The 26,525-nt window shown below is 39.2% G+C and overlaps 1 protein-coding gene across 1 annotated transcript in view; it reads left to right on the forward strand.

Moving 5' to 3' along the window:
• si:dkey-215k6.1 (transmembrane protein 132C) overlaps window positions 1–25,832 on the forward strand; it is a 322,194-nt gene extending 296,362 nt beyond the window's left edge. Inside the window, exons 9-18 of the mRNA XM_042488311.1 lie at window positions 6,591–6,796; window positions 12,171–12,234; window positions 12,496–12,627; window positions 13,074–13,151; window positions 18,031–18,093; window positions 18,182–18,310; window positions 21,207–21,335; window positions 21,504–21,803; window positions 23,122–23,396; window positions 24,598–25,832. Coding sequence (XP_042344245.1) covers window positions 6,591–6,796; window positions 12,171–12,234; window positions 12,496–12,627; window positions 13,074–13,151; window positions 18,031–18,093; window positions 18,182–18,310; window positions 21,207–21,335; window positions 21,504–21,803; window positions 23,122–23,396; window positions 24,598–25,225 — 2,004 coding nt within the window. The 3' untranslated portion in view covers window positions 25,226–25,832. The remainder of the gene's footprint in view (window positions 1–6,590; window positions 6,797–12,170; window positions 12,235–12,495; window positions 12,628–13,073; window positions 13,152–18,030; window positions 18,094–18,181; window positions 18,311–21,206; window positions 21,336–21,503; window positions 21,804–23,121; window positions 23,397–24,597) is intronic.
• The last annotated feature ends 693 nt before the right edge of the window (window positions 25,833–26,525 follow it).

A 26,525-nucleotide genomic window follows, 5' to 3' on the forward strand; every position in this document is an offset into this window, starting at 1 on the left:
TTTAATGGCATACACATTTCAACATGTTATCTCTATTATATTATACATATAGCACACAGAGAAAAGCTCATGAGTCACGTGTGTCACTTGATTATCCTGCATTGAGTTTGTATTTGCAATTAAAAGTCCAGCCCTTTGCAGTGGAATCAAATTAGTATTTTGTGAAACCCCAAACTCCTGAGTTAGTGACCTGAAAAGTTTCAAACCAATTTCTTCAAACTTTTCAAATGCTGACAAAATGAACTAAAACTTGATTTTTCTAAAGCATTCCTTCGGGGCATTCAGCCATAGAGCAGAAGTAATTGAGCGAACCTGTGGTAGAAATGTCAGACCTGGACAATGACTACAGTGGTAGTTCATGCAGAACCATTGTGATCTCCCTTGACTTCTGCTGTCTTACACCTTCATTGGAAACTGAACCCTGCCACAGTAACCAAGTGCAGTTTTCACACTGATTTACACCTGGAATATAAAAATGATTTGGAGAAATAGTTTGAGGGCACCAACAGTCTAACATCCCTTTGATGTTAACAAGCGGTAAATCAGTTTTCAGAGAGAGAGGAAGATGAAGAGGGAGACGGTGCAATGGGGGAGGGAGGGCGAGGCGGAGACAAAAGAAAAAGAGAGGGTCAAGAGAGGGAAATAGTGGATGTTGGGGGGAGATATAAAGAAAGTTAAAGACAGAGAAGAAAGAGAAAAATTGAAAAGAGGAAGCAGAGAGGAGAAGGGTTGGGCACCTTTCCTTTTATGTTGGGGAGCAGGAGCGGAGAGAAGAAAGTAAAATTGAAAGAAATTAAAAGGTGAGAGGAGATAGAGAGGAAACGGTTTAGCTCTTATGTACAAAATGTTAACCTCCTTTGAGATCAAAGAGTTTCGGGGGGAAGCCGGAAAAAAATGTCACGCCGCACAAAGTTGAGCGTTGGTGCTGTGTGTTCTTGTTTGTGTTTATCAGGGAAATTCTGAGCCCGGCCCGAGCCCGACAATAATCAGCAAGAACGTGATGCAAAAGTCAATATTTTAATGTCAAAAACTCTTTTACTCTTTAAATTCTTCTTGAACCGTGCGTTGAAAACCAGCACTGATGACTGCTGTAGTGTGTGTATAGTTTGCTTAAATTGGCACAAAATTAAAAATTTGAAAACTATATTGTACTTGTAGCAGTTTTACCGTTTTGTTGTTAATTTGTGACAACTGGGAAGCAGAAAGTCCCCAAAATTAACTTAAAGACCAAGCAGTTGTGTGAAGTTATGTGGTAGATTTGATGTGTTACACATGAATGCTTCTGCACAGTGTGTGCATTTGATAGTTCATATCACAGTGATCTGTTATCAGATCGTCTCAGATCGCAGGATGTAGTCTTGTGTTGTCTCCCAAGTGCAATGATTGATCTTATGGGCAGAGCATAAAACTCTGCGTCCCTGGACACGGAAACGCAAAAGGTCCCACCATCATATGAGCAAGGCAGACTTTTTGGTGGTTTTGCCTGTTGCTGTTTTTTGTGTCTCTTTGTAGTTGGTAAGCGTTTTTTTTTTTTGTGGTTTTGAGTCTCTGAGGTAATTCTGTACCTCTTCTATTTCATTTTGTGTCTTTTTTTTGTGCATTTTTAGTAATTTTTTTTATCTCTTTCAGTTCGTTTTTTTGTGTTTTTATTGTGTTTTTGTTTCTCTTTGGGGGCATTTTTGTGTCTCTTGAGGTCATTTGGTCTCTTTGAATCAGTTTTTTGTCATTTTTGGTCATTTCTGTGTCTTTAAAGTTGTTTTGCTCTAGCCTCTGCCTGATTTTATAGCTCTCATAAGAACAATCGTGAATGAATCAAGTGGTACTTGTCATTGTGTGTAGGTATTTAATATTTTGACGTTAATCTATCTTTTTTATTATTTTCTTGTGGTTATTGTCATTTGTTTCCCTTGTAAAGGAGATTGTTGCTTACTTGGTAAAATAAAATAAAAAGTAAAAGATTAAATTAAGCAAACATTTTCCCTTTTACTGTAGAGCTTGTTAAGATAGAACACAAAGCAATGCAAAGTAGCATCTGCAGACGCAAAGCAAAATGAGCTGATTAAGCCCTGAAAAAAATATATGGGTCCAAAAATGGTTGTCTGTAACAGTGGTAAGACAAAACTCAGAAAATGTAGAAACCTCACATAAAAGAAGCCAAGTAGAACTGCAACACTGAAGTGTTGAATGTTTTAAAGATAATCTAGAAAATCTACAAAAAATCTTCCCAAAAGTTATCTAACATGTTATAGTTTTCCTCATTAACATGTTACTCCCCCCAGATTGCTAAAACCCCCAAATTCCCTGGATTACACGGGACACAACATGTTTAAAGCTTCAAAAAAGAGTAAGAGAAGCAGAAAAATGCCACCAATAACTGCTAAGAAATGAAGTTGAGAGAAAGAAGTTATAGGATCAAATTCTTTTTGGAAAGTTAAGACTTTGGGAATGCACAAATTTTATGGTTGTTCACAAAATTCAAGACAAGTGCAGTGCCCTGTGTGGTCAGCAGCCTGGTATGAATGTGTATGACTGGATGAATATGAAGGAGCTTGTTGCTGAAAGAGAATGTGCACACCAGGGAGCTATGTCCCAGGTAAATTAATGTTAAAAATACATATATACATTTAAAACAGAGCAATAGAATAAATGGGAAGCGGTGCCAAGGTGAAAGAAAGGCCAACCTGTGAGTGTATGTAAATTAGAAGTTTCGCAAATTTAGGTGGAGAAATATTGAGTCGGTGAGACTCAGACAGACTTTATGAGACAGAGAGAGTCTGACAAAAGGAGTTCAAGCTAAATGTGAAGCTGAGAGTGAAACAGGTAGAAGTGGGGAGAAAGAATGAAGTGTGCAGAATAAGAGGAGCGTGAAAAGATGAAAAAGATTAAAAGGGAATAAAAGTGAAGGATAAAGAAAGAGGGGGAGGAGAAGTTATATACATGCAGGGATGGACTTTTTATTAATAATGAGGGAGGGGGACAACGACAAAATGACATTTAATGTAGTCAACACAGTTTTGCAGCAAGTGATATGATTTCATATCAACCCTCATTGTAGATGTTACCTTTGTACATTTGGATCATTTTAGACAGTTATCTTCATGTAAGTTGGCATTCACAGTTTTTAAGCTTATGCATGCAGAAGGATCTCATCACTAAAAGTATAATTTTCTTGAGAAAATATTAACTTTTATTCCAAAACATTTGGAAACAGTAAACAGAACTGACATTAAGGAGCCATATGTGAGATTTATGAGGATTTAGTGGCATCAAGCAGTGAGGTTTTCAGATTTCAATCAGCTGAAACTTTTCCCCATTAAAATTCCTTCCTTCAAGAGGTTTTGAACCAGGAGCCAAATAATCCACAGAGGTCTCTTCCTCTCTAAAACATACAGACCACAGGATTAAAACTGATAGAAATGCAGAATAAAGCAGTTTTATGTCACAAATCAGTGTTTTTCCAACACTTCAGATTCAGACAACTTCATTTATCTCAGAAGGGCAATACAGTTTAATAGTCTACCCAAAGAAAACAATATTATAAAAAAATATTAATAAATTTATATTAAAAAAAAACAAACAACAAAAGCACCTGTTAATGTGTGCTCACCCTATAATAGATAATAGGTTTTTACTGGGAGCCAAATCACCCGCAGAGGTCTCTTCCTTTCCAAAACAAATGGACCATATGATTAAAACTGGTACTTACATTGAATAAAGCAGTTTCACATTGAGAAAAAATGTGTTTTTCCATCACTGCTTTGTCTCAGATGGGTTTCTAACTACAATGACCCATGCAAAAAATGCGAACAGCCCTTTATCGAGAAAATGTTTGTTTAAATAAACAGCTCATTCGACGGTACCAAAAACACAGAAATTCTTATTTTTAGGTGACTATACGATAAAGAAAACATACTTATTGTATAACATTCCATTTTTTCCAGTACATGCCCTTTGAAACTGTGCATGGCCTTGTGTTTGTTGCATGCTTCCTGATTTTTAGCTCCATCCTGAAGAGATATTTGAAAAAAACAAACTTGCTTGCTGTAAAAAGAGAAAATAGGGTTTGTTTTTTTACATTTCTGTTTACTATTTTTCATTCACTTCTATTTGGTTTTACTGCAGGATGTTTGTGGTTATGTTGACAGGACTTGAATAATAAATACATTTTGACTTTAAATAATATATACAATACTGTAAACATACAGTATACATCTTCCACAACAACTTCCCCAAAATCACATTATGCCCACATTTGAATATAATCACTTTGCTTCTTACATGAATCCACTGTTGGTTAAACACATAAGATGATTTGTCCAAACATTGTCATCTCAATCAGTCACACATTCAGACAAGCAACAGTGTGGAAATGAAAGTGACTAAAATCCTGGCTTTTCTGTTGTTCTGCCTGTCAGAGTGTCTTTAAGGCTGCTGTCCACTTTCTGAAATACAACCATATTAATCCAGTGTCCACATGAATGTTTTGCACTTCAGTATCAGTTGAATTTGAATTGTAGCAGTCTAAATCTAGATATCTGCATTTCCATAATTAGGGAAAAACATGAAATGGTGCTTTTAAGAACAGTATGTAACTTCAGTCAGTTTGATAAACAAGACATTTTCCACATACTTGACTGTTTGTGGTGATTTTAAACTCGGTCTTCATTGTTTTGTTAATAACTCATCTGGATTTTATAATTGTTTTAACAGCATGATTGAGCAGTTATCATGTCACATTTGCAACAATGAACAATTATTCTGTTAATTACTGTGGCATCCTTGTTGTGACTGACAAATTGTTTTCTGACACCATATGAACTCCAAAAATCTCAAAATCTAGTGTGGTGAAATCATTATTTATGCACTGTTTCCCATCACTGTTGGGTGTTTAGAAGTGCTAAGAAAAACATTTTTTTGTTTTTCATTTTTGACAATGACTTTGACAGAATCTGAGACAGTGTCAGACGTGACGTATAAGACCTCAGATCCTTTACTTAAGTGGACGTACCTTTGCAACAATGTTATGTTATATGTTATAATTACAAAGCTTGCATTCAAAATCCTACTTTTTAAAAAATTCACAACGTTTCCTAAGAGAGTAACACATAGGATGCAGACGAGGGGGCTGGACTGTACTGGACAATTTGTTTTTTGCTTTTTTGTTTTCTGCTGTGTTGCCTATATTATTTGGTTGAGTCTGTTCTGTGTTGACAGGGTTAATGTTGATTTTTTGGAAAATAATAACATGTTGTCCTTGATAGAGATTATGAACAAAGTCTGTTTAAAGAATCAAAACTAAACTTTCTGCAGTACAATGTCCCATGGCAAGCTTAGTATAATACAGTATACTGCCGTATTATATTTTTCAAATTCCTCTCCAGACATTAATCACATTAATTAAAATTATTTTCTGTTCATTAAAATAACTTATAACTCATTGCATAATTTAATATATGCAAATTAGTCCCAATTACCGCTCCAGTGTACCTGCTCATCTTCAAACGCACAAACTTCTGCTCATAAACAGTCAGTTTAACACAGTTTGATGAGTAGAGGTGAATGTGGAACTTAACTTTTATTACAGGTAGCTTCACCTGGTTCTGCTCGTTTTGCTGTAGCTTTATGGAAAGTTGACAGGATTGGTTCCTTTGGTTTGTAACATAACCTTCTGAGGGTCACCAGAGAAATCTGAGGGGTCATGAGATGATTTATGGAATAACAAAGAAGATACAGCTATAATAAGTGAAGCATGAAGTTCTTTTAGTTGCAAGTACCATAAAAAATTGTACTAGTTCTTCAATAATACATTGAGTTAATTTCCACCACTGCAGACCTACAGTAGTCGAGTTAAACATGTAATGAAGTAAGTTGTTAAACATCTGATATAACTCTAAACATTAATGTGCTTCTGTATTAATCACTGTAAACAATGAATCTATGGTCTGTTTTTGATAATAGTTTCTAAGTTATCTCTGTGTTGTCAAATTTAAGACTATAATTTTGGAGAAAGGATGTTTCTGTCTGCCCTGTGGCCCTCTTCATGTTTTAGAGCAGATCTCCTCCTGATCCATCGGCACACAGTTTAAAATGCTGTGCAAAGGTTGGCAGTATTCTCGTGGGTGGGCTTATGTGTTCAAAGCAATTATACTAATGCCTTAAAATTAATGTGATTCACTGTTTTTAGAACGTTACATGTTTCGAATTTAATACTTTGCTTCAGACTGGTGGAGGTGACTCAAGCTCCCTGGGTATTCGCAAACCCAAAATGTCAGCGATGTGGCAGGAAGAAGCTACAGAGGCATATTATTAACCTTTCTTTCTGGGGCACTTTGCAAAACAGTGCTCCAGAGTGCTTTACAGGACGAATAAAGATGTAAGTAATCAGGGACAAAATATCTAATTGGCTGCAAGAACATGAATGTTGTGATGAAAACTTGCTCCAGGCTGTGCTTCAGAAATGCACAACAGGGGCTGTATCTCTTTCTGCGGAAATCACCAAGTTAAGACTGTTTGAGGGCTGTCAGAAATGTCAGACTCTGCATGCTTGTTGTCCTAAACTCAACCCAACTTTCTTCTTTTGCTCTTTTCAGGTTTCCCCAAACTGTGACCAGGTTTTGGTGAACGGTAAAGAAATGCGCGGTCGGCAGTCACTGGCGGTAAACTTCACCTACCTGCACCTTTCTGCTCAGCTGCAGCTCACCGTCTGGGTGCCCAAGCTGCCACTGCAGATAGACGTGTCCGATACTGAGCTGAGCCAGGTTAAAGGCTGGAGGGTACCGATCATCACTAACAAGAGGTAAGTCACCTGTATGACTTTAAAACTGTAGTTTGTGATGAAACTGCTGATGTGCGGTCAAAATGTCAAATTAGGCAGATCAATATGAATCAATACTCTGTTACTGCATTCCCTTTTTCTCGCCCAGAATATCTTCAGAGACATATTTTAGTGCACTGTTAAGTTGTAAAATGAGACAAATTGTGACCTGGCTGCCAATTTGGATACAGTTGAGACAAAACGAAGCATCCCCCACAGGGTGGAGCAAATGTTCTCATTATACAGCTCAACAGTACACTGAAATATGTTCCTCAAAACATTTCATTTCATATAGTTGTACATACACATGTATAGAAAAGACAGAAAAAGAAAATTAAGAAGTTTAAACACTGTGCAGGAGAGTTTAGAAGCCAAAATTGCTTATGGAGTAGGGGTGGGCGATACATCGTGCAATAAATAAAAATAAAATTACTTTATCATGACCATCGAGTATGAAATGTGTCGGGGTGTGCCTCCAACCAAACATGTTGTATTCTTCTGCTGTTGTTGTACATGTGCAAGAGCAATAACTAAGGAAAAAGCAGATATACTCTGAACTTTGCTCATAGTCCATGCACTTGATCTGCTTGAAAGCAGTCCGTTCACACTGTTTCTTCAACAAAAAGCTCTGAGTTTCCACATGTAAGAGAAAAGAGAGAGACTGTATGAGATGTTGAATGTAATTTTCTTTTATGGTAAGTCTTAAGATTTGTTTGTTTTTTTGCGACTGAGAGAGAAAAGAAAGACTAAGCCGAGGCAATGTGTGAATGGGTACGTGTCTTTTGGCTTTTGTGTGTGTGTTTCTTTGTCTTTGTCTTTGTGTGTGTGTGTGTGTGTGTGTGTGTGTGTGTGTGTGTGTGTGTGCATGTGTGCGTGTGTGATATAGTGCTTATTGAATGGAGCAGTTGAGAGCACATATCGTTCCAGCCAGTCTGTAATTTCCTATGAGGTCAAGGCCCGCCTGGCTATACTGATGACAACTATTATGGCTTTAGCATCATTGCCACTGAATGAGGCATTCAGTCACTTAAACACACACGCACACACACAAAGGAGAAAATGCAAGTGGGTGGTTCAGGACATTGGTCTGTGTGTGTGTGTGTGTTTTTGTGTGTGTTTGTTTATGTTTGCGTGCATGTTGTCTACTGTTCTGTGCAGCGTTTTGTGTTTGTTCGCAGGAATGTGGGTGAAGGCATAACAACATAATAGGAAAGAAATCTAGTGCTGACTATAAACTGACACTGTAGCATATAAACTGTAAAAGTGTCTTTAGGGCATTTGTCTTTCATCTACCCTGCAGTAGGAAAGAAAAACTTAAATGAATATGATAAAGTAGACACTAATTATCAGATATGTACTTTTTGTAAATCAGCTCCTTATTAAATAATTTATCACTTCTTCCCCACAATTCTATAAATTCCTTGGAGCTGAATTATCCACAGAGGTCTCTTCATCTCAGACCAGGTGATTAAAACCCATAAAAACACTGATTAAGGCATTTTAATGTTAAAAAACAAGTTTTCCTATGTTTTTGTTGTGGAGGGGCAATAAACGACAGCGGATGCCATGAAAACATGAGTGGCCCCATCTAGAGCCAGTGTTTGGTTTGTCTGTTCTGGGCTACTGGGAATGTAGCAAATCTACATGGCAGACTCTGCGGATGAAGACCTGCTCCCTATAAATGGCTCATTCCAGCGAAAACGTGATTCTTATTTTAAGATGATTATACACTGAAGAAAACGTACCTATTCTATTTTATTCCATTTCTGCCAAAATCCCTCAAAATCTTTAAAATGTAGGTATTGTCAGGGTTTCCCACACATTAATTTATTTGTTGCAAGCTACCACAACTGAATCATCTGCTGCCACAATCTGATTTTTGGAGCTGGACTGGTAATCAGGTGCACTACTGGAATATATATACAATTTTGTTATTTATAGCACAATCGGGCAGAGATTGCACAGAAGTACATCAGGGTCATTGAAAGATAAACTTAGAAGTTCATTCAGCTGCATCTAAAAGTTTACTTTAGCTAACTAACTGCTCCTCTTATCCATTAATGATGATTTGTTTAGATTCAGATACTGCAGATTGAAGAAAGAATTCATAAGTCTAATCCTCATAAACTGTAATTATTTTCTCATGAGACACAACACTTTCGTGACTGGGGAAATAATGGGATTGTCTATCACCGTGTTTTTGGATTTCTATAAATAAAATACAAAAATTAGAGGATTATGGAGCCGTAGAGAAAGTATATAATATCTGCTTTGTATTTTTTTTTTCTTCCTTTTGTTTGGATATTTTTTTTGTCCTTTGTGTATTGTATTACTTCTACTCCCACTCTTTCTCACAGATTCTATAATTTTTAATCAAATCTTTCCACTGTGTGAAACCTAAAATGCTGTTTATCTTCACTGTAAGGATATAAGGATGGAGCTATGATGGCAAGGATGCAACAAAATTGGCTACATTTGGATTCAGCTATGCACATGTTTCACAATGCTTTTTATAATTTAGGAGACTCTAACTTCAGTATAGAGGAGGGGTGTATAAGCAAGAAGTTGCTAAGTTGTTACTTAGTTTCTTGAACTCACATTCAGAGTCACAATGGGGAAACTTAAGGCTCAGATTTTATTAACAGCATACAAACTTGTAGCACACACACTCAGTTAAATATCAGCAAAAATATGCAAATGCTCTTTCTTTCTTAGGTTATAAAAACCCTTATTCCTATTGGTTTGTATTTTCTTTCTCTTTGCATCCATGTCTGCCTGCCTCTGTCCCTCCATGTTTGATTGTACATTAGTGTGTGTGTGCACGTGGGCATGTTTGAGTGTGTGTTTGTGGTCATTTGTGTGTATGTGTTGCTTCTATTCCCCATATTGCCACCCTTCCGCTCTGTTCTGCGGGAACTATTTTTCAATTTCGCCAATTTCTGCTCAGATAGCTGCTACCCCTGTGTGCACACAGACACACAAACAGGCACACACACACACACACACACACACACACACACACACACAGACCTCTATCTCCCCTAACTACTATCTCACAGAGTGAAACACAAACACTATTAGGCACACACTCTCACACAGACACATGTGCAACTGGGACACTGAGAAATGGAAAGAGAATTCCTGTAATATAACCGGGGTTTCACACTTCGGGACAGTTATAGGACACAAAGGTAGCTGCGCGTGTGTGCGTGTGTGCGTGTGTGTGTGTCCTTGTGTGAATGTAAGATGCAGTGTGGGCCTGCCTGCGTGTGGTATTGTGCTGATATTACACAGAGGGAGGTGAAGAAGAGAGAATGTGTGTTTCTTTGTGTGACTGTCCATGAGAAAGAAAGAGAGATCCTCCACTCGGGAGCGAGGGAGAAATGTTTTCTGTTTTAACACTGATAGTGTATTCAAAGTATTTTCTGGTTCATGTTATTTCTTTATGCACATTTATTATTCAGTCTCCTCAGCTGTGGTATTCCACCAGTAAACTTTTTTTAATTAATATTGTGATATATATTTTAATAACATTAATTTAATAAAAACAACAATTTTATATTGTTTTTTATATTATTTTAACACTATGTGTACTTTATTATGAAGTGCAGAAAAATAAAACAAATAAAACAAACAACAAATACCATTGCTTGGATAGTGGCCCCCTGCATTAGACACTGAAGCACTGAAACACTCTTAGCGACATTATATTTTGATGCTCTGGGCAAAGAGCAAGAGAGTCCGCCTAGGGTGGGTGGGATTGGATGTGGATGGGTCATGCAATCTCTGGACTTTCACCCAGGAGCTGGCTATTTGTGTGAAGCCTAAAAGAAATTGAGTTAATTTAATAACAATAAAGTGGGCTAGTTGGACACTATTCTAGAGACATATATCATGTGATGTATGTGGTGTATGGCATGTGATGTTACATTACATTATTTACAAACCTTCTTATTTTAAGCCAAACCATGGTAGTTGTTTTTCGAAACCTTACTATGTGATTTTGCTGCCTTAACTTAAGGAAGTACACCTGAAAACAAATGTTTTATTTTAAAACAAGACTGTATGCATTTAATGACCCCAAACTGTATAATTCCTGTGAAAGGAAACGTTTATTTTAAAAAGACACAATGCAATGAGCATGAAGTGACATGCCATCCCTGAGTGTCCGTAACTGATGCTGGAGGGGTAGCACATCATAGTTTGACTTGTAAGGCCACTGACCAAGTGTCAGTATGTGATGAGTTGGGAGTGAGAATGTTTTGTTGTTGTAGACATGCAGAACAGACAATGTATGAACTCCTAAAAGTCAGTCCAATGATAAGGACTAGGTCAAATTTAAGCTAATTTGTAAAGTGCAGCTTTACAAAGAGATACAACATTATAGAAGCATTTTTTAAACCATTAAGATAGATTCAAACACACAATCTTAAGTCTAAGTAAAGGCTAATCAAAATACAAAACAGGATTTTTTTTTTTTCTTCTGTTCAGTTCAATTAAGTGCTATGTCGCTGACAGAATAATAGTTTTCAGGGGAGTGTACCAATTTTTTATCAGTTGGCTGATGAGAGAGCCAAAATGAACCATGTAGAGGCTAAACAGAAGCAGACCAGTGATTGATCCCTGTGGGACCTCCACCAGCATGTCAAATGTAAGAGAGCTAGAAGCCATAACAGAAGCAGCAAAGTTTCAGTTTTTCTGATGGGATACAAAGCACCTGAGAACAGTTACAGGAAGCACAACTCATCTCACAACCCTGTCAACCACCCAGTACAAAAAGATTTCTCAGAGTCACTGGTAATCCTATAGGCATTCAAAGCCTTTACATAAGGTGCTTCAATGCTATGTAAGGACCAGAAACCACGTACCATAGCAAAGATTTCTGCTCTTTTTAACCCAACATCTTTCAAGATGATTTATTTTTTTGTTACTTTAATATTGTACGCTTGTTGACGTTAAGTGGAGCTCCGGTCACAAGTGAAATTGACAAGTGCTTTTTCAGCTAGTAGAGGCTACAATAGTTGAGATGTACCGCTAAACTAAAGATCGCCTGTAGACATTTTAACGGAAGAATAAAGCACAAGGCCACTTATACCTTAAATACTTTATTCACCCAGGCATTCCAACCAATGCACATTGTGCAAGTAAAGTGTTTTTAAGTGTTAAAGCTGGATTAAAAACCAAAGTGTCTTTTCTTTGACTGAGAGTGTAACCTGAAGCGGAGATTATACAGTAGATTACCTGGAGCTGAGTGTAGCGTATAAAAATGGCATTTAATTACCAGATAATCCCACCCTCTCTTCTCTCTCTCTCTCTCACTCTTTCTCTCCATCTCATTTATCTCTTTTCCTCCCAGACCTACCAGAGACAGTGAAGATGATGAGGATGATGAGAGGAAGGGCAAAGGCTGCACCCTCCAGGTATTATTTGATTGGTTTTCGTAAGACACTCTTAAAGAGAGTATTTAATCCTTTTCTTCAATGTCAATATCCCTTGAAAATGGTGAGAGTTGTCCTTCCACATACTGAAAACGAAATATGAGGGATTGTATAATGCTTGGATTCAGCTGGTTTAATATACTGGGAGGTATAATGTGTACTATTTTTGAACCACAGGCAAATGAAAGAGCCCATTGTGTAGTCAAGCATTAGAGTTTAATTTGCACTATTTTTACTTTCTAGTACCAGTACGCCTTGGTGCGGGTCCTCACCCATTTCGTCGCAGAGCCCTCTGACCCAGGAGGAGAGATGGTCCACATGTTGGGTGCAGACTGGCAAGCTGATATCACTCATTTGGTCTTGGACCAACTAAAGGTAGGTATACACACAAATACTCATATAAACTCACACGTACACCAAATCATCCTTGAAATGAGAAGACCAATACCACTTTCATCGATGTGCACTAAGCATTCATCTAGAGACAGGAAGTGATTAGCTTAGCTTAGCATGGAGCCCTGAAGTTGGCTGTTTCCTGGTGTTTTCAGTGTCTATGCTAAGCTAGGCGCCCCCCAACTCTAGCACTAACTGTAACAGACGAATAAAAAAGATAAGTATCATTCACACTTTTGGCAGAATAAAGTTACACATATTTCACTGAATGATCTTCAACTCTTTCCTTTTTTGACTGATAATTGTATCTTGAATAAAAGTTATAATGGAAATGCTTTGTAATACTAATCCAGAATAAAAGCCTTAAAGTTATGAACAAAATGTTTAAAGTTGTAGTAGTGTCTAACAGCTGGTTCTGTGCTCCACAGGTGGAAGATCCTCGCATTGCCAGACTGATAGATGGGCGAATTTTGATCGGGCGGGACCTGGGGATCACCACAATACAGGTATGCTTTACTCTCGTCACTGAACAAGTAATCCACTCTTATCTTTTACATTGTTTTTAACTATTTTTGTTTATGTTATTGTCCCAAACTACAAAACAATTAATTGAGACAGTTTATTACCTTCTTATCCCAACCTGAGAATTAAATATGAAATTTACAGTAAAATAGCCCAAAACTTTGTTTAAAATCTTATGTGGTTTAAAAGTTTGTCACTTTGATTTCACTTTTAGTTTAAGATCTAGAACTAGACAAACTCAATTCACGCTGCAGTTCAACTACACACAAGGCCTTTGCTCGACTTACTCTTCTTTGTTTTCCATCAGACAAAGTTGTGGATAGTACCTGGTACTGTTTTTGGTTCCACTTCAGTCATGGTTCCATGAGAGTGGAGCCAATACAAGATACTTAAAACACTGCAGACCACAGACTGGTCAGAGAGATGGGCCACCAGAATCGTCAGTTTCATGGCACAAGACATACCGACACCCCACATGACACCCCACGATAAGGGTGTAAGGTTGTAAAGCTGCTGGTGATGACATAATATACGGGTGGGAGGGGTGGTGGATGGGTCCCACAAAAGGCTGATTCTTCATGCGGGTGTCCGGAGTTGGCTTCCCGAGTGTTTGTGAGGTTTTTGTTTCTATACCTTACCATTTGCCTCTTTTGCCTTAACCTAACCATCGTGACTTTGCTCCCTGATCCTAACCATCGTGATGGTCTGCGTTGGTTGCCGTGCGCTCATGTTGTGTAAATTTAACGACGTGTTGCGTCATCCCACCATGTGCATTTGTTGATGGTAACGGCATCCTGAAGCGTAAACAGCTGACACCGGAGGATACCTAAAACGTCATAAGTAGCTCCCACCTACACCGAGGATGTATTATGTGTAACAAAACAGAGAAAAGGTTCTGGTACGAAAAATGAGTTAAGTCAAGCCAAACGAAGTGGAAATAAGGTATTACGAAGTTTAAAGCATCCTAGAATTTTGTGTTTGTTTTTAAGGAGTCAGAAAACATACTCAACATTGACAACATATTCATCACTTGTTGGCCAACAAGGCCGGAGAAAGACGATTGAAAATGTATGATTATGTGAAGCGCAGTGTAATTTCGCAATTCACATTGCAGCCATAAGTACTCCAGTGATGTAAACATTATCCTCTCTTTCTTCCTCTCCCTCTCTTGCAGTTAAAAGCCTCGACTGCGAGCTCGTTACACAATTAGCCACAATTAACTGTCAGATTTGGCCCTGAAATCTCAGTGTGATGTTTGGAAGTTACACACAGACACACACTTTCACCGGCACACAGTGAACACACTCGTGCACTTGCTGAGTTCCAATAAGCTGGTCCATTGTGAATGAATGTGACAGTGGAGGACAGTCCCGTGGCTTAATGTCTTACAGTACTGGTAAACTCTCAAATAGCAGAGCTGAAGCAAAACCACTAAATATGTCGTAGTCATATATCGTTTTATTATGTTACATCTCCGTCTTTCATTTAACACGATACAAACTTTGTACTTTTATGATTCTGGTTTGAATTTCATTCTTATTGCTTACATTGGCGTGATTGCTATGAGGAGTTTGCTGTGCGTGCATTAGAAGTGTTTTTGGCGTCGAGTTCGGCGCAGCAGTGGGGATTTTGTGGAACAGCTGAGTGTGTGCTTGCATCCGTTTGACTTGGGACTGCTGCACGCATGCACGCATACACAGAAACACACACACAGATGCACGCATCCAGACAGCTGTGCTCTGTTTGGGAACCAGGAGAGAGAATTTACCCAGCATTCCCATTGAGATGCCACAGTCGACAGCCGTCATTTGATAGTTTGACATTTCAATTTTACCCCCCAGCTCCATCTCCCTGAGCCTCGCCTCTTCCTCTCCTTCTCTCTCTCTGCTTTCTCCCTCCCCAAGTCTCTCTTTCTCGCCCTCTTATTCTCTGCCTGTCTTGAAGAGCAATCCCGGAGCTGTCAATCATTGCATTTTGTTAGCTCGCTGAGGGTGGGATTGAGTTTGACGCCCCGACACGTTCACTGAGAGATTTTCTTTGTACACCAATCAGATCTGCCTGTCCTCCTGTCGCCAGGCGGACTACCACACTACAGCACGGGGCTCCTAATCTCTATCACTGTCTGTCTGCTGCTCCCTCTCTCCATCTGCGCCCCAATCTCGTCACTGTGCCTTCTTTCTGCCCCCCCTCTCGCTTTCTGTCCTTCTCTATTTGTCATTGTCTCTTCGTCCTCTGACACCAACTCCATTTAATTCTCTCCAGCTCGCTCGCCATCTCTCACGTCTTCCTGACTCTCTCTTCTCTTTTCATTCATTCTCTTTTAGTTCTTTAGTTTTGGCCTCGTGCTTTGTTTATGCTTAGTTGTCTTAGTTAAATGCTGACACACTGGAGCACAGCTGGGAGGCAGACGGGAACACAGTGTGTGTGTATGTGTATGTGTGTGTGTGTGTGTGTGTGTGTGTGTGTGTGTGTGTGTGTGTGTATTCACTGCTTAGCATTAGCTACATTATGTCAGAGATGTTAAATAATAGACACAGTGTATCTGAACCAGCATTTTCTTTACACAGACATTATCAGTATTCATCAGCTTTACAGGTCTGTGATTTGTGTGTGTGTTTAGTTTCCTAATTTAAGATATCCTGCCAGTCTATGCAGCCCAAAGCACTGCGGTGTTAACCAGCTCTCGCTGCTCCTCTGTCAGTGTTAAACACCTCACTGTCACCTTAAGGCAATAATCACAGAGACAACAACAAAAGCTTTTTCATGCACCTCTATCCTGTGCTGACTTTCAGAATTTTCCAACATAGATATTCTAATTTCTTTTACTCAATGCAGCATGATGAGCAGCATCTTGTTGTTTTCGTAATTAATTAAGCTGTCATTCTATCTCATTTTAACTCTTTTAAACCTGAGCATAGTGGCTTAATTTCTTTTAAAAACACTGAAAAGGGGCAATGAGCCAAGAAAGAAGAAATTACCCAAAAATGAGGAAGAAATTTGTAATGAGTACAGGAAAATGACCTCAAAATTACTTGTAAAAGAATGAAAATGAAAAAGACAGTTAAAAAACAATTACACAAGGAAATGATCTGGAAAATTTGCTTTAAAATTTCTATTAATTCTAACATAAATTTAAATATGTAATTATGATAATTGAAAAAATATGTTTTTCCTTAGCTTTTTATCCCTAAATCTACTAATTTCTAGCAATTGGTGGAACCTTACCAAGCTGCTCATTGCCTTTTTTGCCAATGTTTTTTTTAAGGAAATCACAAGGTTTTAGTACTTTTGAAAGGCAGCATAAGAAAAGTGGTGTCCCTTCATGTTTCAAAGCGTTAAACAACCTGCTTTTCAGGAGTGGCATGTAATTTTACTGAGAGATTGCAGTTAGACAAAACTTTTGTTGCAGGATTTTCCCTGAAAAGACCTAGCAAATACTGACAGTACATCCCAAGTCTCTTAAATTGCTTCCAAATATCACTCACTTTTGTCTTTTTCTTGCATCTTAAGGCCCAGACACACCAAACCGACAACAGAGGTGTAGCAGCGATGACAGCCCCCTGCTACATCACCTCATGTCACCATTTCTTTGCCAAAAAGATTTGCATGAACATTTCAAAAGGGCAGCTAACCAGCACATACAATTGTCAATCAGAAAAACTGAAAAATTGGAAGACCGTCTTGATGCTAAATAGCCAGTTAGCATATTAACAACACAATCCATAGCTGAAAGAACAAATCATGTAATCTAAGAACAGTAACCATCAGGAAATGTTTCTGCTTAAGAGCTCAATGGCCAAAGTGAAACAGTCTTACCTCACGTAAGTTTGTTTCGACCTTACTCCCTCTTGACTTTAGCTCTTTGTTTACTTTCTTCACTTTTGCTTCTCTTCTTGTGCGATGAGCTGAACAGCCAGTCAGAGTGGATTTTTCAGGCTCAGCTGTTGCTGCCGCTGGTTCAACATGCTGAATTGGCAGGAAAAAAGCAGATGAGGGCCTCACCACAGCAACTAGGGCCACAGACGCTCACCAACAGCCCAACTTTGACCAATTGACCAACTGTCAGCTTGGTGTGTCAGGGCATTTTGTCCTTTCCACCTGGGATACATGGAAAGATGCAAGAAATCCATGTGAGGAGAGAGAAAAATTTAGACGCAAGCCAGGAACGTATTGGTTCAAACCAGCACAAACCTTAAAAATTGAAAGATGTGAAGGATCAAGGCATTTGACAGTTTACGACACCTGCATTAAAGATAACTAACAGGTTTTATAATGATCAGACAGCAACTCCTTCATTTACATCCAAAATTCTGCTTGGCCACTCTTTTCTCTGGCAACACTTTCACCTCCTATTGGTTAATTGCAGAAACATTTTGGGGACAGGTTCCAACAGTCTGGTGATGTTTGGACAAACTGTCATTGACATATGGCCAAATTTTTCACAAGGTCAATACACTGGTTAAAATCAGATCTGTCCACTCATCTGTAGCATACAGCACTGGTGGGTAAAACACTTCTGTGAAGGCTGCTCTCATGTGCCCTCTTTCATAGCTCCTCAGAGATCCCTCCTCTCTCCTCACAGCAGAAATACAAGCTTTAACATGGTCTTCAAGTTGGCCAACCAGAGTGACTTCTACTTCAAGTGAGGATCAAGGCTTGAGGAAATCAAATTGCGCCCCGGGTGTTGGAGCAGCTGCCAGTTTTTAGTTGAGGCTTTCAGGAACTCACATTTGGATGAAATTGCTTTTGTGCACACATAAACTCTTCTGCAACTCTAATGAGGCAGATTATTTCAGGTAGCAAAACATGGATTACCTAAAATTTTAAACATTTTGAAAATATTTATGTGATCTTTTGCTGCAGGTTCTGTCCCCGCTGTCAGACTCTATCCTTGCAGAGAAGACTGTGACTGTGTTGGATGACAAGGTAAAACAACCTACTGAATTAATTTGATGTATTTGGGGCTTAGCTTCCTTGTATTGATATTCTTTATGATATTCTCTTGTTTGTCCAGGTCACCATCACTGACCTTGGAGTCCAGCTGGTTGCATCTCTGACTCTTAGTATGACAGCAAGTCCTGCAAATAACCAGGCTATACAGCTAACGACCACAGCTACAGACCTGCTGCACACACCTAAACAGGTAGGAGATACTATGCAAACAAATTCTCACACACACACACACACACACACACACACACACACACACACACACACACACACACACACACACACACACACACACACACAGATTGCCATATCTCCATCTCTGCTAGATACCATGTCCTCCCAGGGTTGTTTTTATCAGATTCTCAGAATGTAACTTTCACAAGCAGACACATGATAAACATATATAGACCTCCTGCTGCCTTTAGGAGTGTATCACACACACACACACACACACACACACACACTGATGGACAACATCTTAAGCTGTTCCCATCTCCACAGTTATACCCCCAAGGTTGTAATCTTAGAAGTTAAACAGTAATTCTGTGCTGCGAACATTACATCGCTGCTATCTCGTCCATAATCAGTTTCTAATTAGGAGTGTGTAACTTCCAGGCTAAAACACTGCTTAGCTACAGTTACAATCACCCAAAGGTCTACAGTAAAAAAAGTACTCTATAGTGTGAGCTTGAACCACATAAAGACAGTTTTTGACTGTGCTCAATTGAAGTCTCAATTTAAACTACGTTTGCCATATATGTGTCCAGCATATTTAACCCTTTGACACCATGAGCAAATTGGTTTGATTCCTTTCAAAAAACATGAGGAAAAGACACTTAACAAGACAATACTCAAAAATTACCAGGAAATTAGTAAAAAGCTACAAGACAATTATCCAAAAATAAAAAATAACCAAACAAGTGATGAAAATTAAAAGAAAAAAAGGATGTCTAATTTTTTGTTTGTAACATAATTTAGAAAAGATATATATATTATACTTACGAATATCTTTTTATAGACATTTCTTTTTCTTTTTTTTTTAAAGGTCATCTTCTTGTTGCCTTTTACTTATTTCTTACAATTTGTGTAATATTTCTTGGCAAGTTGGTCATTACCTTTTTCCCCCATGTTTTTAAAAAAAATAGCTTGTGAATGGTGTCTGAACGCAGCACAAAATAACTGATGCCGATCCAGGTTTCAAAGGGTTACAGTTTTTTTCAAATTCTCTTTTTACTGCTTTTGCTCCCTGACTAGCTACATAATATTTCTAAAACACACACACCTAAAGAATAAACACGCTCACCTACACCCACATGTTCGCTATATTGCAAGGCTACCATAATGTTACAAGCTATTCCTGACTCTCTAATCATATTGCCAAGGGCTATTTCATCACACTATCTCAACCTATTATCCCTCACACCCTCTTCCCTCTCACCACTTTCCCTTCTCCCTACTTCTCTTTTTTATCAAACAATACTCCACATTATAATTTGTACCCATGGGCTAATTGGACGAGAAGCAGCTAATTTCAGTGAAAATACACATCTGATATTGCTTTTTATTCAAGCATTCATTTCTTATTCTATCTGTCTGTTTTTATCATTCCCCATTACCTGTGGAAATATGGTATGACTATTGAGAGTGAAAGTAAGGAGGAGAAGAAAATAGGTGAGAAAAAGTTTTTTAAAAAAAAAACAGAAGACCAGAGGGGGGAAATAAGGGAATGTAGCAGGCAACGAAAAATACAATTTACTGTGAAAATAGAGAGAGGGAAGAGATAAAGTGTTGTTCCTCACGTTGGAGCTTAATTACTTTTGTAGGGAGGTTTTGCTGCGTTATACCTACACAATCTTCTCTGTGTTCTGAATAAAGAAAGCAAGGATTTTTATCAAGGGAAATTAGTGAGGCAGGATCACTTAAAGAGAAAAAAACATTCTCTGCTGAACTCTGTTTTTATTTACAGAATAGCTGCAGCTGGAGGAACAAAAAAAAAAATCACTTTTCCTCCAAGTATTTGTACTCATTGTAACTGAAGAGATGGAGAGTGGCAAAAGATACAAGAAAGTGCAGAAAAAATTGTGTTCATGCACAAAAAGAAGTGGCATGTTTTCCAAATCATTGTTTATGTTCAATTGTTTGTCATGTTTGTTTGGGAGGATGGATGAGAGTATTTGTCTCTCTTTGTGTAACAACATACTATGTACTTCCATTGTGTTAGAGATGCCAACAATTGAATCATTCAGAAAGCATATCACATTGTAAAATTGTACCGAGGCCAACACCAATGAAACGCCCACCCATAAATATTGTACTTTTGACCCCACTTCAAAGGCTTGCATCACTGCTTACATTTACTCTGAATTCAGCAGATGTTTTTTTTCTTTTCTTAAACGCTAAAGTCCATAAACTGTGATCATGCAGTTCTGCATGTGGTTTGTTTGACAAATTGGTTTGTCACTATCTCCACCTCGCGTATGCTCTAAAGTGGTTGCTCTAAAGTCTTTGCTCCTTGCTGAAGCTCTGACAAAGTCACGTAACACACACGCACACACACATACACACACACGCCCTCATCAATCCTGAGCTGTCAATCAGGACGCGCACAGTGACACACACAGAACGCACACCTCCCGCTGCTTGTGGCTTGTTGCAGTGTCAGGCATGGAAGAACTGAGGCACAAGATAGCAAAAAAGGAGCTTATTAAAATCCCAAAAGAGAACAGGAAGGCTAGTCTGTGGGAGAACTTCGACTGAGACCCGAGAGTACACGGGGAATGTGCACTGTTGCCGTTGCAATACGATTTTAAATATTAACAGAACCTAATGAGCCCATGGTGATGTTTGTGCAGTAAACAGAGCAAACTTTTAAAACGATACGAATCATTCTTCATCTCAAAAATTTCCAACATGGACTTGAGTTGGGGCCATTAGTGTTCTGCACAGGCTTGAAAATTAAGCCTCCGCCGATGAACTGCCAATGCCATACAGGCCCTGATGAATCCCAGTGCAGTTGCCAAATGAAAATACTGGAATTGGAAAACTTTTTTAGATGTATGTTTTGAGAATTTTTCCCCATTCTCTCTCAGGAAGCGGCGATCAGTGCCTGGATCCAGTACAGTGACGGTTCAGTGACACCGCTTGATGTCTATGATCCCAAGGACTTCCTCCTCTCAGCTGTGTCACTGGATGAGAGTGTTATCTCCATAACCAATCAGGTACGAGCCACTAGAAGTTTTGTGGTTTAAAGTCTAATGAAATATTCTGAAAACAAAAACCATTAAAGTTTTTTTTTCTGATAAATGTCTTCAGGGAACACTTTGCAGATTTTGCTAAGTAACAGACAGCATTGTGTCCAAAACCTTCACGTCTTTATTTTCTGTTAGGAGCAACACTGGCCTATCGTAGTGGCAGAGGGAGACGGACAGGGAGCGCTGGTTCGTGTAGAGATGGTCATCTCTGAGACCTGCCAGAAATCCAAAAGAAAGAGTGTGCTGGCGTCAGGAATTGGCAACGTGATAGTGAAGTTTGGAGCAAAGAGTGATGAACGAGGTGTGTTGGGAAGAGGTGGACAGGAGGATGGAGGAGGGATAGACAACAGCACCAGTGAGCACCAAACAAAGGACGGAGGAGACTGGAAGTCCAACAGTGCGTCAGTGGATCGAGAGGAAGGAGCCATGAGGAAGGTGTGGGACAATGGATGGATATGATTTGTTTCTAATTTATTGACAATTAAATCAGTAAACTAAGTTATTCACTACAATGGGTACATTTCGCACAATCTTGAATTTAAAGGTTCTATATGTAAATTTTGAGAAAATCCTTGTTAATGGCACTAGTGGCCATTACGTTAACTGCAGTCAGTATTCTGCTGCCTAAGATGGCATTCAGTGGGTGTGAGCAAGCATTTGGGCATCGGCCAAAACAATGAAGTGATATATGCAATACTTGACCTAACATCATGTTGACAGAATGCTGGAAGATAAATTAAAATCATATTTATAATGTTTCTATCTGTAATAATTCTCCATTTTATCTGGACTATTGACTTCATGATACTAAGTAGCTTAACATTTGCAAATTACTTTATATGCTACCCGGCCATCTCTCTGCTTCACTCCCTGCCACTAGACTCATTCACGAGGAGGAGAGAAAACAGCAGCTCCTGGAGATGGAGCCTAGATGCTGTATTAACTTGAATTCAACCAGCGCAAACCTGTGAAAAGGCAGCAACAGAAAGTTTACTGATCTGGCAAGGAGACGGGACAGTCCAGGATCAGGCTCACGGTACTGGCTGTAGCGCTGGCTGAATTTGAGGTGCTGCAGGTCTGTTTCCAGGCTGCTGCTGCAAAGTGTTAAAACAGAAAAACAACACTTGTTGATTCTGTTGTGATTGATGCAGGTGTCCATAGTTCCTTGACAAAAGCGAATGCCTTTTCTATGCTACTCTTAGCTAGTATTGCACACTGATGGCGCTGTAGGGGAGCTGAAGAGAGGTAAGGCACTTGGGAGCAAGTATGATGTCATATCCTTTGGATTTTCCCAGAAAATTGAGTCCTCTACAGAAAAGTCAGTCCACAAGCTGCAAGAGGCAACAGAGAAAGTTGGGAAGCTCTCAATTTTTTAGTTACATCATAACCTTTTCACCTGTTGGCAATACAAAGTGATTCACACACGTTTAAGTTACTTATAAAACCTTCAACTTGTAACAGTACAGGTAGATTTTTCAGCTTTTTGTTCCATGATATACAATTATAAAGCGCTGTATCTTTGATGAATGCACACCATAAGTACCCGCTTTAAATCAGACTTGACATTTTCAAACAATCTATCCTAAATATGTGTATTTATGAAAACTACCAATAAAATACCAAAAACCATAAACAACACACCAGCATTGTAAAAGCTGAACCACAAATTAATACAACCACGAATAAGGAAACTAGGAATCCAATTTTTTCGTGTTAATTTATTAGACTATATATGTTATTTTTCATCAATCAGGTCAGCACAACAACCAAGAGCACAGTAACCCATCGTGCTTCAGGGGGTAAAGCTGCCAGTGGAGGCAGCAGCAGCAGCCGTGGCGGAGGCCCCAGCCAAGCAGGGGACTACAGTAGCTACCCAGCACAAGTGGAGGTACCAGGCACCGGGGATAGTGAGCTGACTCAGACCACCAGAGGACTGTCGGACCTGGAGATTGGAATGTATGCCTTGTTGGGTGTATTCTGTCTGGCAATACTGGTCTTTCTTATCAACTGTGTCAGCTTTGCTTTCAGGTAAAAGATTTTGATAAGTGAGGACTCGATTTTATTTGTTATTTGAAAGAAACTAAGCCATTAACGTGTGTTTGTGGGTTAAATTATAATCCATCCATCCATTAACACCACAGTCGACAAACCGATATAGTGTGAACCACCATATAAATCTAAAAATCCTAAAGACCAAGCACCTGCCATTGACAAACAATGGGCCTCATGCAGCAATTTTCCCTAAATCTCTTCTATATTTTCTCTTAATTTTCTGGCAAGAGAAAATATAAGAGGTGTCAACTCCAGATGCACCAAACACTCTTAACCACCCAAATCTGATCTTACCCAGATGTGCTGAGTGATGAATCCCACTTGATCATAAGTCATTTTTTAGTATTGATAATGCCCCCTAAACACTATATAAGGGCAGGTTGTGTGCCATGTGCAAAGACTTTCGCACATGCCCAAGACTGGAGAGACGCCACCAAAAACAAAGTTGTAGAGAGAAGAACTGTCACAGTTGTGAAAGTGACAGAGACCTACTGTTTAATGAACTTTAAGTAAATGTGGTTTTCCAGAGAGTCGGTACTGGTGGAAAATCAAAATCCCAGCAATGACAAAACACTTACCGTGTCAGCAGCAGGAAGTATTCAGATCCTTTACTTAGACTAAGCCTCGATAAAAGTACTCATACCACACCAGAACAAATACTCTGTTATAAGCAAACGCCCTGCATTAAAATGTTGCTGTGTATTTGTAAGTACAATCAGGGATATTCATGCTTTTTTTAAGGGTTACTTAAATGTATAATGGAATTTTTCTCATGCTGGCCATCAATTTGTGATCTATGAAAACTAATTGTTTTTCTCTCATCTTGGTAACAGTGCTCTTAACCTCTTGTAAAATTTTCTCTTAAGAGTAAAACAAAAATACAAAACATTGATGAATCAGTAGGTGAAAGTCAGTAGTTACCAACGAAATAATAGCAAAGCGTGGATATGAACAAAAATGAGAGAACATTTTGTCATACATTGTTTTTTGCATGACTCCCAGTGTATTTATCTGCTAAATTTGGTTCATCCATTGTTGTTTGATTGTCTTTAACACTTCTACTGTCTAGATAGATTAATGTCAGCTGTCTATATTTTAAAAAATCAGAACACGCTGAAGTTGCACTTGTTCAAAATTGTACTAAAGTCACAGACTAATAACCGTCTCTCATCTCCAGGTACCGTCACAAGCAGGTCCCTGTGCTGGAAGCAGGAGGCAACATGAACCATGCTCATGACTGGGTGTGGCTTGGAAACGAAGCTGACCTTTTAGCTGACCACTCTGACCAGTGCCAGGGTGGGCTGCCTGACGAGTGCACCACCATCATTGACCGAAATGAGGGAGGATATGAGGAGAACAAGTACCTGCTAAACGGGGCTGGTAACACCTTGGTGATGGGCGTGGGCACAGGCATGGGCACCATTAGTGGGAGTGGTAGCACGGGTGGACACCGGGGCATCGCCCACGGACAAACCTTACCCAGATCCGTTCAAGAACCGCATCAGTGCCTTTCAGCAATCACTACTGGTGGCAAAAACGCCACCGGCCAAGCGGAGCACCTGAATAATTCCCCCCGAGCTACGGCCGCAGCTGCAGTTGCGGCCGCCAAACGCAAACGCGTCCAGTTCACGTCTTTCGCCACCGTCCTGCCCAATGATAATTCGGGCGGAGGTGGCCCATACACCAACTCTTCAGTCGTGGTGACCAATGGGAGCGAGGATGACATCAAGTGGGTGTGCCAGGATATGGACCTGGGTCAGTCTGAAATCAGAACCTACATGGAGAGGCTACAAGACAATCTGTGACTGATGGGAAAGAGACTGAGAAATGGAGGGGCAGAGGAAGAGTGCAGGAGGGGGAGGACGGACAATGAGTACAATTCACCTGTAATGCCTTTGCAATGGATGAAGGGAGGGAGAACGGGAGCAATATGACAACAGTGTAGGAAACACAAAGTGTTGCCAAGAGTTGAGAGGATTATTGAACAGACAGTGTCGGGGATGCTGATTTAGCTCCCCTGAGGCTACGGAAAGCGTACGGTCACCACTAGCTCACACTGAAATCAACGGTAGCAAACAATTAATAACATTATGAATTTGTTTTATATTATTTATTGTAAAAATATTAGTGTACAAATGAATAATAAGGTCACGTTTGGTCATGAATGTTTATTTTCAGAATTCCAGTAAACCATTGTGCTATACAGTAAATTCAGGGTACGTTATTGGACAAACATTATCAGCCACTATACATTTAAACGAGGATGGCAGAAACATCATTAATGAGATACTTTTTACTCACATGGTGTTTTGCCAGCATTGGCTGTAGCTGTTGATTGATTATTGATAGATCTAGTTTGAATATTTACCTGCCAAGTCTGCTGAATGGCTAGATAATGATTACTGAAGAAAGGGTGCACATCAAAGATACAATCTGTTTGTTTTTGTTCTATCATGTGACCGATTTTCATTTTGCATTGCTCATAAGTAAAATGTAACATGTAAAAAAACATATATATATATATTCCAAGTACTCAACTAGGCCTTTAAATTCAGGCACCAGTGGGAGCTGCCATTCAGCACTGAATACAAGCAATCTCGCTCTTTCCTCAAACAACAGAATGTGTCAGGAGTTGGAAAAATGACAAACAAAAGACTGTTTCTCCCTTGGATCCAAGACAGAGGCATTTAAACTTGCACAATTACAAACAGGAAAGAGACATTAGCCATATTTGAGGCTTACGTCCTGTTTCGTGAAACCTTCCAGCCAATGACGGCTTTCTCCCTGTAACCAATCCCATCGTCCCCCGGCCCCTCTCCTTGTCTGTGATTGGACAGCAGTAGAACTTTTCTGAACTTAAAGAACACAGTGAAATACTGTGAAATACTGTCTGTACACTAAAAGGGGACTGACTAAGGTGTCTCATATAAAAAGGAGGCTGCTTGGGCTTTGCAAAGCCTGACCGAACACTTAATAATGAGGATTATTTAAAACAGAAACCACGTAGGCAACAAGACAGAGCAGAGTACCTGCAGTGTTATACATGGAGCTAAGAGGAAATACTGAATGATATTACAGTACAAATGAAAATGATGTGACACTCTT

The sequence above is a fragment of the Plectropomus leopardus genome, chromosome 6 (assembly GCF_008729295.1).
Source record: "Plectropomus leopardus isolate mb chromosome 6, YSFRI_Pleo_2.0, whole genome shotgun sequence".
In the NCBI taxonomy this organism is placed as follows: domain Eukaryota; kingdom Metazoa; phylum Chordata; class Actinopteri; order Perciformes; family Serranidae; genus Plectropomus; species Plectropomus leopardus.